This window comes from Sphaerodactylus townsendi, linkage group LG05 (genome assembly GCF_021028975.2).
Source record: "Sphaerodactylus townsendi isolate TG3544 linkage group LG05, MPM_Stown_v2.3, whole genome shotgun sequence".
Classification (NCBI taxonomy): domain Eukaryota; kingdom Metazoa; phylum Chordata; class Lepidosauria; order Squamata; family Sphaerodactylidae; genus Sphaerodactylus; species Sphaerodactylus townsendi.
The window spans coordinates 59,867,607-59,884,407 of record NC_059429.1 but is presented as its reverse complement, the minus strand read 5'-3'; the positions used below and the strand labels follow the sequence as shown (position 1 = coordinate 59,884,407).

At 41.9% G+C, this 16,801-nt stretch overlaps 1 protein-coding gene across 6 annotated transcripts in view; it reads left to right on the top strand.

Moving 5' to 3' along the window:
• The window catches only part of UBE2U (ubiquitin conjugating enzyme E2 U), a 53,412-nt gene extending 47,193 nt beyond the window's left edge, over nt 1–6,219 (top strand). For all 6 annotated transcript variants that reach the window (XM_048495915.1, XM_048495914.1, XM_048495912.1 and 3 more), the window contains 2 exons: nt 3,330–3,457; nt 5,212–6,219. In XM_048495915.1, the coding sequence (XP_048351872.1) occupies nt 3,330–3,457; nt 5,212–5,330 (247 nt within the window). In that variant the 3' untranslated portion in view covers nt 5,331–6,219. The remainder of the gene's footprint in view (nt 1–3,329; nt 3,458–5,211) is intronic.
• Nucleotides 6,220–16,801: the final 10,582 nt, after the last annotated feature.

Genomic DNA, 16,801 nt, shown 5'->3' with positions numbered 1-16,801 from the left:
TCAGCTTTCCCTCTCATCCTCCTCTCCCTGCAGCCTTTGCCAAGGAAATCTGTGACCCAGTTCTGCTCTGTCAGCTGCTGGACCAGGACCACTTGCATAATAGAAGAAGAAGAGTTTGGATTTATAACCCCCTTTCTTCCCTGCAAACTCTTTTTCTCTCCCTCTCCCCACAACAGGCAGGTAGGTGTGGCTGAGAGAATTCCAAAGAACTGTGAGTGGCCCAAGGTCACCCAGCAGGAATGTAGAAGTGGGAAAACAAATCTGGTTCATGTGGAGAAGTGAGGAACCAAACCCTTTTCTCCGGATTAGTGTCCACTTGCTCTTAACCACTACACCATGCTGGACCTGTAGGGTGACACCTCACTTTCCACTGTTTCCCCAACCTCCAGGTGAGACCTGGAGATCTCCAAGAATTACAACTGAACTCCAGATGACAGAGATCTGTTCCCCTAGAGCAGGGATCTGCAAACTGTGGCTCTCCAGATATCCATGGACTACAATTCCCATCAGCCCCTGCCAGCATTGCCAAGTGGCAGGGCTGATGGAAATTGTAGTCCATGAATATCTGAAGAGCCACGGTTTGCAGTCCCCTGACCTAGAGAAAATGACTACTTTGGAGGCTGTACTCTGTGACATTATATTCAGTTAAGGTCTCTCCACACTCCAAACCTGCCCTCATTAGACTCTACCGCAAATCTCCATGAATTTCTCAGTCTGAAGCTGGCAACCCCAGCCAGGCCTGCAGCAGCATACCTTTACTACACACCATCACCCATCCCCTTGCTGAACTCCCTCCCGCTGTACCCCCCTTAAACTCCCCCCACTATGCCCTCCCCAAAATCAACAAACCTTTCCTCTAAGCAGGGCCAGGCTGAGATGAGCTTCAGGAGGGCAGCAGAGCATTTAGGAGATGCCTTGTTTGCAGGGCTGTTCCTGGGGCCGTGGGCCTGCCTGCCCTGCCAGCATCCAGACACCCAGCAAGCAGACCTAGGACAGTCAGCAGCCTCTCCACCCCTTTCCATGGGTGGCACCTCCCCAGCCATGATGCAGGATGCTGTACCCTCTTCGCCACTTCTGGCTGGGCAGGCAATAAGAAAGGCAGCCAGAGGGCCCCCCCCCACGCCATGGGGAATGTGCCCAGCACTCTGTGCTTTTGCTCACAGGGCTCTGGATGGGGGAAGTTTGGGTGTGTGTGTATGTGTGCCGAGCAGGCTAGTGGGGATTGGGGGGAGTTTGGCTGGGGGTCTGGGCACATGGAGGAGAGAGGGAGAGGGTAGAGGTTAAAGTGTACCCACATGTGATGCAGGCAAATGGTGCCTGGGTTGTATACCCCCTCTTCTCCACCTAGATACGCCATTGTAGACCTGGCCCCAATGAGTTCTCCCTCAAAGGCAGATTAGGCCTGGAAAGAGCCGTGCCTTTTACTGGGAGAACTCAGCCAGGAATACTATGGTTACCTTGCAGTGACCACTGAGGGTGTCCTTTGCTTAAAGCTACAGGTGCTTATTTTACCATTTTCAAGGTTTTTTAAAATCTTTTTTTAATCACATTTTTCTGCAAACTTGGAGTTCTGTTCAAGTTTGTAAATAGATCTTATCTGTTCACCGCTCCAGTCACCAGATTTAAGTATCTCCAGATTTGGCCAATTTGGCTATTAAAATATGATATAAAATAGGATTTTCAGTGTGAATCATGGGCACCTATCAATCTGACCCATTTGCAGGGCAGTCTTTTCAGAAGCCTTTCCTCAAATAAGCAAAACTATCATGGTAGAGCACAGCAGGAAAGGCAGTCCTGCAGATTTGAGGGTCTAAGGCCCGGAGGGCTTTTTGTGTGGTAGAGGTAATGAATCTACTTTAGCTGTGGTAAAACAAACCTTTTTTTTGCTCTTCCATAGCCAAAGCTAAAATTGATTTGTGTTACCAGATATGCAATTTAATCATAAGCTCCTGCTTCTGGAAGTTAAACAAATGCATTTCTTTGACCATAAAAAATAATTTGTTAACTATTTCTCCAAAACATTTCCAAACTGTCGCTGCATATATCACATTTTCATATTTTCTAAGTATAACAGAAGTCAGATTACTTATTTTCTAAGAGCTGTTTTTTGGGTGCAAGGTTTGAGGCACTGGTCCAGTATCATCCTTAAGTAGATGCTGAAGAATAGAGTGTACTCTGCTGATCATTTCTACTGTTTCTTAAAGTCTTTCGTCATTCTTAGCATTTAAGCACCTGCTTTGTTTTTGCTTGGCAATAGGCAAAGTGTTCAATGCTTTTCAGAATTACAGACGTTTCAACTTGCATGATGGGGTGTTCCTTTTTCATATAAGAATGAATTTTAAACCATTCTGACACCTTATCCTAAAATGTCTTGCAAATAAGATCCACTAGAATCATTATGCATGGAAGTCTTACCTCAGTGGGCTTGCAGTGCAGTGCAGTGGGCTTGCAGTGGACTCTCCTCACATTTCTGTTTCTACACAAGGAGGCACTCCCTCCTGTGTGCACAGTTTTTCTTCAGAGGACTCTCTTGGCCTTGTACTCTTAACTCCGCCCATCAACTTATTCTTAAAGACATAGATCTTAAAAGCACTTATTCTAAAAGGCACAGATTTCATTATACTCGGTAGTCAAGATTTCTGGCTTGGTCTTTAAACTGCACTTTTATCAATAATACTGTTCCCAAAAAATCCTCCCCTCAAATAAAAGAACAAAGCACTTCCCTGGACCACATGCTGCCAAAGAAGGGGACATTGTGCTATAGTCAATATTCTTCCCCCCCCCTTCCTGCTGCTGCTGAAGGACAGAGGCTTATTATTTCCAAGCATTCTGTTGATTTCTCAATATATAGATACAACACAGAGGCCAGTGTGTTTTGGCTAAGCTCATGTATATGAGCTTCTTTTATTTCACTTGAAGGAGTCAGCAACATGGAAGGGGTGGAAGGGGGAAGGGGTAGATGGAAGTGGGGGGGGGAATGGAAAAATTGGCTGTGCGTTTTATCTTCCTATTGTCCAGGGCAAAGTTGTGCTCATGGGCAAATCTGCCTGTGCTAATATTGAAGCAAAATTAAAATTATGCTAGAAGTGGTCTTGCTTGCCGTGGAGAGAATGAAAAGTGAAAGCGGGGCTTGAAGAAAAATGTCAGTACAAGAAATCTTGCTGCACAGACATTTGCCCCCACCACACAGCAAACATGTTGTGCATAATCCGCCAGTGGGATTTTTAAGGCCTTGCTTCTCTCTGCTAGTAAATAAGTGCATTCTTCTGATTATGGCCAAAAATATGGTTTGATAGTGTTTGTGTCATTAGGTCTCTGTTTTATTTCAGACATAGAATACTTCTCTCTGAACTTATTGAAAAACGGAAGAACGCAAAACTATTTAAAGACCTTATTGAAAAACGGAAGAACGTAAAAGTATTTAAAGACACAGAAAATATTGCAAATACAACTCCAGGTAAGACAATAGGAAAACAATAGTTATCTGGTTTCACATTAAAGATACTTATAATATTTTCTCAACAATTAATTCCATTGTTCTTATACGTCAATGGGATTCTTTCCCTAATATTTAGCTTAAATAATTACTTCCAGAGCTTAAGCCCACTATTTTGTATCATGACTGGTAGAAGTGAAAGTCTTTGCTGTGGCTGCAGTTTCAACATGTGAAAATGTTATTGAGCCTCCCATTTTTGTAGCATAAAGACACCGGGAGCAATTACACACACACGTCTTATGCTGCAATTTGTCAGTAAAATCACCTCCCTGTTGTGTGGGGCAAGTGGTGTGTATTGTGCACTCTTGTCCCCGCTTTTCAGCTTTTTTCTGGCTCGGTGCAGGAGTAGCACATTTCCTTGCAAATCGCATTCTCCCGCGCCAGGTTTGTGTTGTTGCCATGACATGTTGCCTGTGGGTGCTTCCACATCTACAACATTTGCATGGGAAATTAGCATGGGGAAGTTGTATTCTGTGCAGATCAGTGTCCTCTAATGCTCTTTACCTAAAGCCTGCTTATTATCAAACATATTCCAAAGGAAGAACATTAATATATCAATATATTGATACATCAGTACACTGATACATCAATATACTGATACATTGATGTTATTCCCAATAGGAAACTATGGATTCTATGGTATGGGTGAAGAAGGCAGCAAAAAATCTCCCCCCATATGCCATAGTAACAGAGCTTTTTCGGCTGGGTAACTGCATTGATTACAAACAAGCACAGGGAAACCTGGCAAAGATTTGAGCCATTTCGCCAGCAGGACTGGAGGGGCTCTGTAGTCTGCCGGGGATGACAAAAAGTTCCAATCAAGTAGATTTCACAAAATAAGTATTCACATAGTATTTATGTAGTGATCCACTGATGGTTCCTAGTTAAAGAAGGGGTTCCAAATTGGGTTTGGTAGGATTTCCCCCCACCCCAAGTTGGTGCTGACATGGTGGGCAACAAACTTTCCAGGGCCAGCAGAAGTCAGCATGGATCCCCGGATCCTCAGTCAAACGGAGGTCTTATAGTTGCAGTTCACAGATATTTAGCACATTTTTCATGTTATTAATACACTGATGCATCAATAAATAATAAAATAAAATCCACCAGAAGCCATTGGACCAGATTGCAGGACAAAAATGGAGATTGGAGGGGACAAGGAATGGCCTGGCCAGAAAAGTGGCAGGAGGGTGGGATGATGTAAGTGTTGGAGGACACTCTTATGCGTGGGGAAAGGAAGGAGAGGGGAGGGAGGAAGAAACGCGATGGAGGCATTGTGCATACATTCATTTCACCGTCCCTGTACAGTGAAAAAAAGGTCAGATTTTCCCAAACCTGGAAAACGTGGGGTTTCCTTTTTAAAAAGTGCAGTCATTTCAGAGCAGTTGCTTAGGGAAAATCTAACCCGAATCATATATTAAAGCTGTTGCAAAATTAAAAAGCCAATCTGCAGCAAAAAGCTACTTGAAGCGGGTAACACATCAATGTGTAATGGGCCCCTAGTTTCTTCTACAACGACACAATTGATAGCTTTTACTAACCATGCATTATACAGGCCATGGACTATATATTGTTTATAGAAAATTTGGATACAAAATTAGTGGTAAATGAAAATTTGGCTTTACAGTTGAAAGCCTTGAGAATTTTATTTTCATTTATATAGTTTTTCTTTCTTTGTTAACTGTTTTTTGTTTTCTTTGGCATATTTACTACCACAGCACCATCTGAGCATGAGAAATCTACTACACCATGCAAGATTCAAAGCATAAATCAGGAAGAGGAGTTCTGGGAACAAGAAGTAGACGATTTAGTAAACTGGTCAAACACTCTTGGTTAAGAAAGATGGAACTGAGCTACAGTCTTAAGTATTTTGCATATATTTGATTTTTTTTGTAATAAAACCAGATGTTCCCACACTATTTGGGGAAAACCTATGCAATTTAATGGGAGGCATATTGTTGGAAAGATGGTAGATCCCCAGGCCAGGTAGATTGTCTGGTTTTAAAACTGTGCTGGAGTAACTAGGGACCAGTTGGTTCAGTTTGTGCTTGGCTGCTCTACCACAGCAGCTCACTGCTGACTTCCCACATAAATAAAAGACCCAGCTCCACCCCTTCCCCCAGGATTCCCTTTATCTGAAATGACTTACGCAAACACCTGGAGATAGACTGATTCAGTAAGTCAACTGACTCCAGTTAAGCTCTGCTCTCAAATTCCTATGTCAGGTCCAGAGAAGTTTTGAACCAAATTTCTTCATCTCACTCATAAGAGAGGGAATGTAAAGAGTGTGTGTGCAAGCCTGCTAACAAACTGCCATGTTCATGCACTTGCAGGCATAATGTTTGATTAAAGGGATACTTTAATGTAGTCTAAGAGAGGCTTTTGGTTGTTCCAAGCTGATCAGCTTGCTTCATTGTGCAAATTTTCAGCATTAAATTTATATATTCATCTTGGGTACATGAGTCAGTTTTCAGGCTGCACAACCTTTTCATCTGTATACTTTTAAAAATGTGTAACACCTGTACATTTACAACAAACTTGTGATAGTTATAATTCCTTGCCGGCCTCAGTGACCTCACTCAAAATCTTAGAAAGATGCTAGATTCCTATCATGAAGCTGGTTTTATGGACTTTGCAGATTATGTACATCTGGGATCAAATCAGCAATATGTTGTCTTTTGGTTTATAAAATGTTAGGTTGATATTAAATACAGATACAACTCCCATCTCTCTCTCGGTGTTCTTGTTCATTCAAATTGTGAGAAAAAACTAATAAAGCAAAATGGTCTTTGGTTCAGCTTCCTGTCATGTTCCATTACATGCCCTACACGGGTGACATGTTTGGAGAGTACCATATTAGCTCCTTTATTTGTCTTTCTGGAAGGTGTTGGTATTTTGCAAGTGCAAGCCACACAAATCCAGTCATGAAAGAGTTAATGCTGTGCATTCTACTTAGCTAGTGAGGTCAGAAGTGAGTGACCAGTTAATTAACCAGCTATTGGTCAGTCAAGCCCGGCATGGGTTACATGCAGGGTTGCACGTAGACAAAGGTTATATAGGTAACTTTGTTCCTTTGTCTGTGTGACTTAAGATGATTCCACATGGGCCAAAAACAGCAGTGTGAAAATGGTGTGAAAATGGTTTTAAAAGGTATAAAAGGGTTTACACCATTTTTACACCATTTTCACACCGCTGTTTTTGGCCCATGCGGAATCCGCCTTAGTCCTAGTGTTAGTTCTGAGTTCCATACACCATGTGATAGCTAAAGGTAGCTAGCTAGGAGTAGCTAGTCAGGTAGAAAGCAATTTCTTGTTTTATTTTCAAGTTACCTTTCCCTCATAGTCTAGTAAAGATTTTGTTATTAACAGCAACTCTCTCTGTTCCTTTATTTGCGCTAACTCCAGTGGCGTACCTAGGCAAACTGGAGCCCTCGGCAAAACCTGAGTTTGATGCCCCCCATGGGCAGCCACCTCTCCCACTGTGACCAATGATTTTTTCCACCAAGTTGTTTCAAAGTCACCATCACATTATAGAACATCCCCCAACTCACAAATCTGAACACAGCAATGGGCCATGCCACACAGTAGAAATATTTTTTTGAAAACATTTTCAAAATGCTTTCAAAATGTTTTATTACTGCTATGAAAACATTTTATGGTGTTGTATCCAGTCCCCCCAATTGGGGGAAACAACATCACTTTCAATGTTATTTGAACTGGGGACCCCAGATTCTCCCTTTAAGGTGGATTTAAAAGGAGAATCTGGGCTCCCTAGTTTAAACAAGTGATGCTGGAATCCACCCCCAAACAGCATCATTTTCAATGGTGTTTAAACTAGGGAGCCCAGATTCTCCTTTTAAATCCACCTTAAAGGGAGAATCTGGGGTCCCCAGTTTAAACAACATTGACAGTGATGCTATTTTGGGGTGGATTATCCCCCAACCTGAAACAGCATCACTTTCAATGTGTAAACTGGGGACCTCAGATTCTCCCTTTAAATCCATGCCGAAGGGGGTGGATATAATAATAATAACCTTTATTAGCAATTGAGAGAATAAAAGAGAGAAAGAAAGAAAGCATTGGCAGGAAAGGGGTGGATTTAAAAGGAAAATCTGGGGAAATTTAGGGGGTGCCTGCTGTCAGGGGTGCAATTATTAAAATAGCAGCACCAAAATTTCAGAGTATCTTTGTGAGACCCTACTGATGATACCACCCAGATTGGTGAAGTTTGGTTCAGGGGGTCCAAAGTTATCCACCCTCAAAGGTGTAGCCCCCATCTTCTATTAGCTCCCATTGGAAATAATGGGGGCACTCCCTTTGGGAGTCCATAACTTTGGACTCCCAAAACCAAACCTCACCAAACCTGGGTGATATCATAAGGAGAGTCTCCCAAAAAATCCCTGAAATGTTGGTGCTGCTAGCCTAAAAACTGCACCCTCTGCATGCCAAAAACAGAAAAACACTGAAAATACAAAAAATCCCACAAATGTATTGTCGAAGGCTTTCACGGCCGGAATCACTTGGGTGCTGTGTGGTTTCTGGGCTGTATGGCCGTGTTCTAGCAGCATTCTCTCCTGACGTTTCGCCTGTATCTGTGGCTGGCATCTCCAGAGGATCCAAGAGGATCCTCCAGAGGCTGGAGATGCCAGCCACAGATGCAGGCGAAACGTCAGGAGAGAATGCTGCTAGAACACGGCCATACAACCCGGAAACCACACAGCACCCATCCCACAAATGAACCTGCAGTTTTTGCACACACACCCCCCCCACAAAGGGGCACCCTGGGCAACTGTGCACTTTGCCCAATGGGAGGAATGCCTCTGGCTAACTCTACAAAGTTACCAAGTTTTCATGTAGAATTCACTACACATTTTTCTGTATCACTGTTCAGTTGTGACTATTATTCTGGCCATTCCTTTTTAATTCAAACTTTCATGATAAACCTTCTCACGTTTCTATTAAAATTGTTTAGCAAATATGAAGAACATAGTTGATTGAATACAGTCACAAACATAACTATAATCATATAAAGGGAAGATATAAAATATTTGCCACAAGATTCCCTCTCTTCCTCTTTTTTGAAGGGTAATTAGATATACATTTAATTCTAGAGGTAGCTGTGTTTGTAGCAGCAAAATAAAATGGGACTGCAGAGGCAGTATAAAGACTCCTGTTGCCTCTTGACACAAAATTATCCAGACTAACTGGTTGGTCACTGTCTGAAATTATATGCTAGAGTAGATGGGTGATATGTTTGCTATGTTTAAATATTTGAAGGGATGCCATGATGGAGAGGGAGCAAGGTTGCTTTCCGCTGCGCCAGAGACTAGTACAAGAAGTAATGGATTCAAAGCACAAGAAAAAAGATTCCACTTAAACATTAGGAAAAACTTCCTGACAGTAAGGGCCAAGGACATAGGTAAGGGGTTTTTTCCTCGGGTTCAACCCCCCCCATTCATGTCCGAAGCTCCTCCCCTCCGTTTGTGGGTTTTAAAAACATGTTAGTGTTTTTTCAGTTTTTGGCCTGCAGGGGGCGCATTGTTTCAGCTAGCAGCACCAGACTTTCAGGGATTGTTTGGGGGAATCTCTTGATAATACTTTCCAGGTTTGGTGAGGTTTGGTTCAGGGGGTCCAAAGTTATGGACCCATCCATTGTTTCCAATGGGAGCTAATAGAAGATGGGGGCTACATCTTTGAGGGTCCATAACTTTGGACACCCTGAACCAAACTTCACCAAACCTGAAATGTATTATTAGGAAAGTCTCTTATTGATACCACCCAGGTTTTGTGAAGTTTGGTCCAGGGGGTCCAAAGCTATGGACACTCAAAGGGGGTGCCCCCATCCCCCATTGTTTCCAATGGGAGCTAATAAGGAATTGGGACTGCACCTTTGAGGGTCCATAACTTTGGACACCCTAAACCAAACTTCACCAACCTGGGTGGTATCATTAGGAGAGTCTCCTAAAGATACCCTGAAAGTTTGGTGCTGCTAGCTTAACAATTGCACCCCTGACAGCAGGCACCACCCCCCCCCAAATTTCCCCAGATTCTCCTTTTAAATCCACCTCATTCGGCATGGATTTAAAGAGAGAATCTGAAGTCCTCAGTTTAGAAGAAGAAGAAGAGTTTGGATTTATATCCCCCTTTCTCTCCTGTAGGAGACTCAAAGGAGCTTTCAATCTCCTTGTCCTTCCTCCCTCACAACAAACACCATGTGAGGTGGGTGGGGCTGAGAGAGCTCCGAAAAGCTGTGAGTAGCCCAAGGTCACCCAGCTGGCATGTGTGAGAGTGTACAGGCTAATCTGAATTCCCCAGATAAGCCTCCACAGCTCAAGTGGCAGAGCAGGGAATCAAACCTGTTTCCTCCAGATTAGAATGCACCTGCTCTTAACCACTACGCCATATTGAAAGTGGTGCTGTTTCAGGGTGGGGGATAATCCACCCCAAAACAGCATCACCTTGAATGTTGTTTTACTAGGGACCCCAGATTCTCCCTTTAAGGTGGATTTAAAAGGAGAATTTGGGCTGTCTAGTTTAAACACCATTGAAAGTGATGCTGTTTGGGGGTGGATTCCAGCATCACAGCGGCTGCCCGGGGGTGGGGGTGGGGGCGCAAAACTCAGATTTTGCACCAGGTTCTATTTTCCCTCTATGTCTCTGCCCAGAGGGGAGGGCAGAAGAACTGCCGGCTGCCAGCTGGGAGCCCAGCTGGTGGGGGGCAGGGGAGGGCAGGGCAGGGGAGTCTGCCATCCCCAGCCTCGGAGAGCTGCTTTTATAAGTGCTAGGCCAGGGGCAGGGCTTGGGGAGGTGTGGCCATGCCCTAGGTGTGGGTGTGGCCCCCCCGAACCCCCCCCCAAACTCAATACCTACATCCCTGGTAAGGGCTGTTTGACACTAGAATATGCTACCTTGAAGGGAGGTAGAGTGAAAGTTTTTAAACAGAGACTGGATGGTCATCTGTCAGGAGTACTTTGATTATGTGTTCCTACATGGATGGTCCTTGTGGTCTCTTCCAACTCTTATGATTTTGTGGATTACTGGTCTGATTTATCTGACTCTATTTAGGCACTTATAAATATGCCTAGTTGGTCTGATCACCTAACATTTGTAAACATTCTGAAAGATGATGGCAGTCTGAGCAATCAGCAAACGCTAATAGGTAAAGTTCAGACTCAGCTGATAAACACTACTGCCATCTTCTAGACAAATACAAAACTGCATCTTCTTGTAAGCAGTTTCTTTTCCAGGTTCCTGTTTTGAATTTTCTCTGCAAAAATGGTTTCTTTCAGAAAATGCCACCTTCTCAGCCCTCTTTTCCTTTTCAGATTTGCATCTGTTCAGAATCACTCCTTATAAACCTTTTAAGTTTTTGTTTTCTCTTTAATATTTGTTTGATTAAAAAAAGAATGTAGCTTGCTTGAAAAACCCAGAAATATATATCTCTTAAGTTTCACCAGCGCTTTCTCAGCTGTATTCTATTTTTTTCTTTTTTCTCTTCCTGACTCCACTTAGCAGATTTCTCTTTTATGACATTAACTCCACAACTCTCTTTTACTTGCATGCATTTCCAAAAGAAAAGAATTATTTTTATTGTATCAAATTAAAATGCCTATCAGTTTCATTTGCTATTGCCATGTTCCTTGCTATGCAAGGTTAGATAGAAAGTTCTAATGATTTCTCATTCTGTTCTTCTTTCCTGTTTTTTGTCTAATACATCTATTGCCCTGTAGCAATCTGTGACGTGTGTTTTTCTTTCCCCCAAAATGCAGATCCTGCTCCATCTCAGACACACACATACAACACGTACATGTACCAGATATGAGGGAACTTCCCACATTTCCACCACATGACAGCAGAGATTAATTTTTATATTATTAAAGCATGGCTGCTATATTCCCTATGGCACATTTACCATTCATTAAATGCATGTGCATTGTAACCTAGGTCTCTGTGTGTGAGATATCATGGGGGTACTGAGAGAACCATAGGAGAAGAAACGGGACAGGTACAGACATGCTTAACACTACATAGTTTATTATTGGCAGTGCCAGGAATATGTCACATTTTACTGGTGGGCAAGAAAACTGCTAAAATGAGCTACTTACTACAGGTTGCTTGGGATATGCATGTGCCACTTCTTCCCTTCCCCCTTTCCAGTGTGGGATATGGCATACTTGCTTTTGGACCATCTTATTTGCATGGTTGGGGTTTTTTTACCCTTTTTGTTCCCCCTGTAAATAGTTTAAAATCATGACTGAACACACAAACATAAGTTCAGTCATACTGTCCCTCCCCTAAGTATTTTAGTGGTGGAAAATGTTTCCAGTTCTGTTCCCCTTCCTATGGGCAGCTGGCCTTTGGCAGCACGGTTGGTCTCTCGCCATGTGTTTACGCAGTGCCTCATCATGGGTGGGCTTTGATCTCAGCCAGGATTACCAGACACTGCTGCTCCATATCAATATTATTTTCAAAATGCCAGCTTATTAGGGCCCAGTCATCTCATTATTTTGTCCAGTGCAAGGCCTATTTTTCTTAAATGCAACTTCTGCTGGTATAAATCCTCAAGATCAGGCTGACAGTTATGAGTTTTCAAAGATAGTATTATCACAGTTTTTTCAAAGTACAGGGTCATCAGGAGTTCTTCACCATAGGCTAGCATCAAACAATGATCCTAAACTAGGTGAACAAAGTGAGGCTTTTCCATTTTGTGCATTTTTACAGGGACTGATTTACCACAGTCTCTTTTAAGAGTTGCAGAAGCACAAGGCTTGAACAGGAGACCAGTCAGGATTTGGACATGAAAGAGAGAGAGAGAGAGAGAGAGAGAGAGAGAGAGAGAATGTGTGTCAAGCTGAACAGAACTCCACAGGCACATCTGGGACCATTTAGAGCACAATTTTGTTTATAAAGTACTTCAGCTGATTGCAGGCAAGTAGCAGCTTTGATGCATGACCAACAGCAGATGTGAATATAAAAAGGTTGTTAGCAATGTCAAGTTGCTCCTCAAGATGCTGTTTAGGACACCAAGCATGGCAAGAGGGTTGGCCAATGCTGTAGGCCATTCTGATCGTTCACTAATTTCAATATTTCACCCCATCCTTGACTTGACACAGTGTTGCAACAATCTGATTCTATGGAGTAAAATCTTATTTAGTGTTGGGTGTGCTTATCTTTGCATTGAATGGTGCTTTTTGTATCATTTGGCAATAACTTTCTATTGTCTTCTTAGTACGTGAGGAGGGATATTATACTGTCTACCTGTTATCAAAAGGCTGCCAACTATTTATTGCTGTTTTGCTGCTGCCACTTTACTTCCCATTCAAGTCTGACTAGCTGTGCCATATTAAAGGACAGGGAACCATATCCTAGACCCCCCATAAGTCTCTTATACTGTCCTCCTACGTGAATACCCAGAGCAGAAATAAACACATTATTGCATTCTGTTTGTCAGTTTTGTATTGTGGGGCCAGGACCGCGTCTCTGGTCCTACACAGCTGAATTAGTTTAAGAAAAACTTAAAGTTAGAAAACACCCAAGAAGCAGTTTTGAAACAGAAGATAAGTTTACTGGACAGCATATGTATCTGACCAGGGTGTCCCCTTAAGGGTAAGAGGCACACCCTCTTCATACAAAGGACCAATTTTATAGACACAGAATTTAGAAAGTTACAGAAGGTGAACTCTCCCGAGGGAGAGGCACGCCTTGGTGCTCTCAAGTGAGAGACATGCCCACCATACGAAAGAACCTTAGTTTTTATAGATACAGAATACAGACGTCACACAGTCGTCATCATAAGATTCACATACATGATCCATACCTCTTTCACGTGCTACAAGCATGTACCTTAAAAATCCCATTGGATAGACCTGTCTCCTGGTCACAGTAAGACAGCCTCTTATTCTACGTATTCACATTCCTTCTGTTACTCAAACGCTGTTAGTGCGTGCTAGGGCTCCCTCCGCTAGGGCTACCATATGCAAAGGGCAGCCATAAAACTAGCTTCTGCCTCTAAGAAAAACCTGTTTTTCTTAGTTTTTTCCCAGAGAGAGATATGTCCTTAAGCTATGCAGCATTCCTTAGGATCATAAAACTTCCCTTTTCATTTCAAAATGATTCTAACAATTCCCCAGTTTGAAATGGTAAAACATTTAAAAGATTTTACATACATTGATTCTAAAACAATAGAATTATAGTGAAATACTAATACATGTGAATCTCTCATTATCATTTCTGTGTTCATTTAACTATATAGAAAAACACTTTTTAATTTAACTAATCACATTCATTTCTAACCCAAAAACAAAGTTATAAATTGCATATTTCTGCTGTCACGTTGGCCCTTAGTGACAAGATCCCAAAGATGTTATCTTTGCTTGCCTGCATAGTCACTAACATTCCTTTTGACCTGTTGCAAACATGCAGGCTTCTAGTCACTTACACAGAAGCACCCATTTTGATTCTTAGCATCTTTGGTTCATATAGCTTTCCATATTTCTTGATTAAATACAAATTTTATAGACATTCTGATCTGTCCCCACAGTATAGTGATTACAGTAGGCCTAAGGAGACCTGAAATAGCATCAAACCTCACTAGGAAACCTTGGGACAATCATTTCCACTCATGAATTGAGGGATGGAGAATCATGTACGCTACTCTGAACTTCTTGGAAGAAAGGTAAAATAAAAATGAACTAAATAAATATATCCACTGCACCCAATCTTCTGCACTTTATGCTAAATATCTCTTCAACTTGGACAATGGACATTCACTTCATGTTATGTGGGAAAACATGCATTCGTTTGTTTCTCACACAGAATAATTCCATTATTTTATGCAGTGGAGCAGATGGATAGGCTGTGGGAGATGCAAGGATACCACTATTTCTGGATACCCAGATCCATTAAAAATCTGTTACTGTCACTACCAGATTTACATTTTTATTGCAGTCAGAATCAAACCATAGGATAGCATTCTTTTATTGTTGTTGTTGTTTCTATAATTTCTCCAAAATGTTTTTGAAAATGCTTACATAATAAATAGTGATAAAATGATCAAATAGGATAGAGAAAGATTCTGAAGTTGGGTCAATGTGTAGACTTCACACTGCAGAATATTCTCATTGCCATAAACTCAAAAGGAGATTATGACGGAATCATGTGTCCCCCCCCTCCCCCAAAGTATTCCATGGTGCTTCTATTTGGTCTGGTCCCATGTTGTCATATTAACTGGATACCATAGCACACCAAGAACTTTAATTGGATGCACTAATTTTTCCAACAATGCTGTGTGCTATTTGCTTACACATAATTATAGTATTAGGCTATCTATGAATTTTTCAAAGATGAATTGGAACCAGTTTTCAATTTTTAAGTCATTAACTACATTTCAGTTTGTTTTGATCCTCTGGTCTGGAAAGATGCTTGGGAGTGTAGTGTTCTTGAGCTGTGTGCCCCCTAGAGGGCACTATATCCCTGCTTATTCATCAGCCTCATCTGTGAAAGAAATTCTTGCTGTTCTATTTAACTTTGCTGGTGCTTGGTTAGAAGCCAGCTGTCCATAGCTTCTTCCTGCTTTTAATTATTCATAACGTCTTTTTAGTATCTTTGTGTGTACGGGGGTGAGGATGCTTCCTTCAGTGTGATGGAATAAGTCTGGGAGGAAAGCAATTGACTTCACCTTCATTTTTATCAACAAAAGAAATCATGGGGAAGAACACTGCCTATAAAGAAAATCTTCAGTGTTTTCATCTTTTAAAATGTATTGTGTGTGTGTGTGTGTCCAACCCCACTGAAACTTGCAGAAGGAGGGAAAGGATACCACAATGGTCAGGATATTATAAAATCAATGAATGTAAATAATTGAAATCCTACAGTATTACTGGATGAGACGGTGCCATGTTATTACTCACAGAATCAGCAAATGTTATTATTAAACTTTATGTTGTTACTCTGTTTTGTTCTAAACACAATCTTTTGGATCAGTTTAGGACTATACTCCATTTCTACTCAAGGTATGGGAAGAAAAAACAATAGATTTACAAATTGGGAATTAATCAACAAAGCAACCCTGTCTGGGAGATACAAATATCATTAGGGGGAGCACTTGAGCCTCTACAGTAACGCTAGACAGCTAGATGTGCTTTGTCCATTATGCTCAATAGTTGTACAATTTCAGATCTGCAACCAAATTTGTGGGCACTGGAGCTAAGCAAGTAGCCGATTTCTGCAATTACTGCAAAGACTATACAAACTCTGACAGACCCAGGCAAAGCTACTTTGATCTTCCCTCCCCTCTCTCAACATCTATGAGAGTGTTTCTGTTTTGACATGGTAATAATGACCTGATATGAAGAGGCATGCTGCGAGGACTGTAACATTTGACAAGCTGTGACTAAAGATGATGCCAAAGCAATGCTGGTAGATTTGTTTGAAGAAATCCTAAGTACCTTGGTCAGACAATGCAGTGGAAGGTAGAAGAGCACAGCAGGCACTAGGGAGACATCCATCATTTGCTATCTCTCTTATGTCTGGCTAGATCCAGCGCAGGACAAAGACCCCCTTCCGCACATGCAGAGTAATGCACTTTCAATCCACTTTCAGTTCACTGGATTTTACTGTGTGAAATAGCAAAAATCCACTTGCAAACAATTATGAAAGTGGATTGAAAGTGCATTATTCTGCATGTGCAGAAGGGGCCCAAGAGAGGAAAGAATATAATATCCAGTCACTAAGGAAAGAAATGGAAAGACAGAGGCCCCTTCTGCACATGCAGAATAATGCACTTTTAATCCACTTTCAATGCACTTTGAAGCAGGATTTTACTGTGCAGAATAGCCAAATCCACTTGCAAACAGTTGTGGATTGGAAGTCCATTATTCTGCATGTACAGAAGGGGCCTTAAAAATGAATGAGGACCTTAACTGTGTGCTTAAAGTGCCATCAAGTCACAGCCAACTTATGTTGACCGTGTGACCCCTATGTTCAGAATGGGTTGACCCAGAAAGTGGTGGAGACTCAAAGCAGCAGAAGGCTGCAAAAACTAGTGAAGTTGAAGGAAGCAAGGCTACCAGGCTGGGACCTTGATTTAATTCTTTATAAGCTCTTAACACCTTGTTTAATGTAACTGCAAAGTTGTTGGGAACTAGTGGGAAGGGAGTTGTTTATTTTTGCTGTATTGTAAATGTTAGGATTTATTGTTTCAGGGCTTGCTATGCATGTATTTGATGGGAGTTCTTTTGGGGACCTTCATCATCTTGAATCCCATTCACCAAGCCTCTGAAATCTTCATAAGCCAACCACCAGCAAAGAA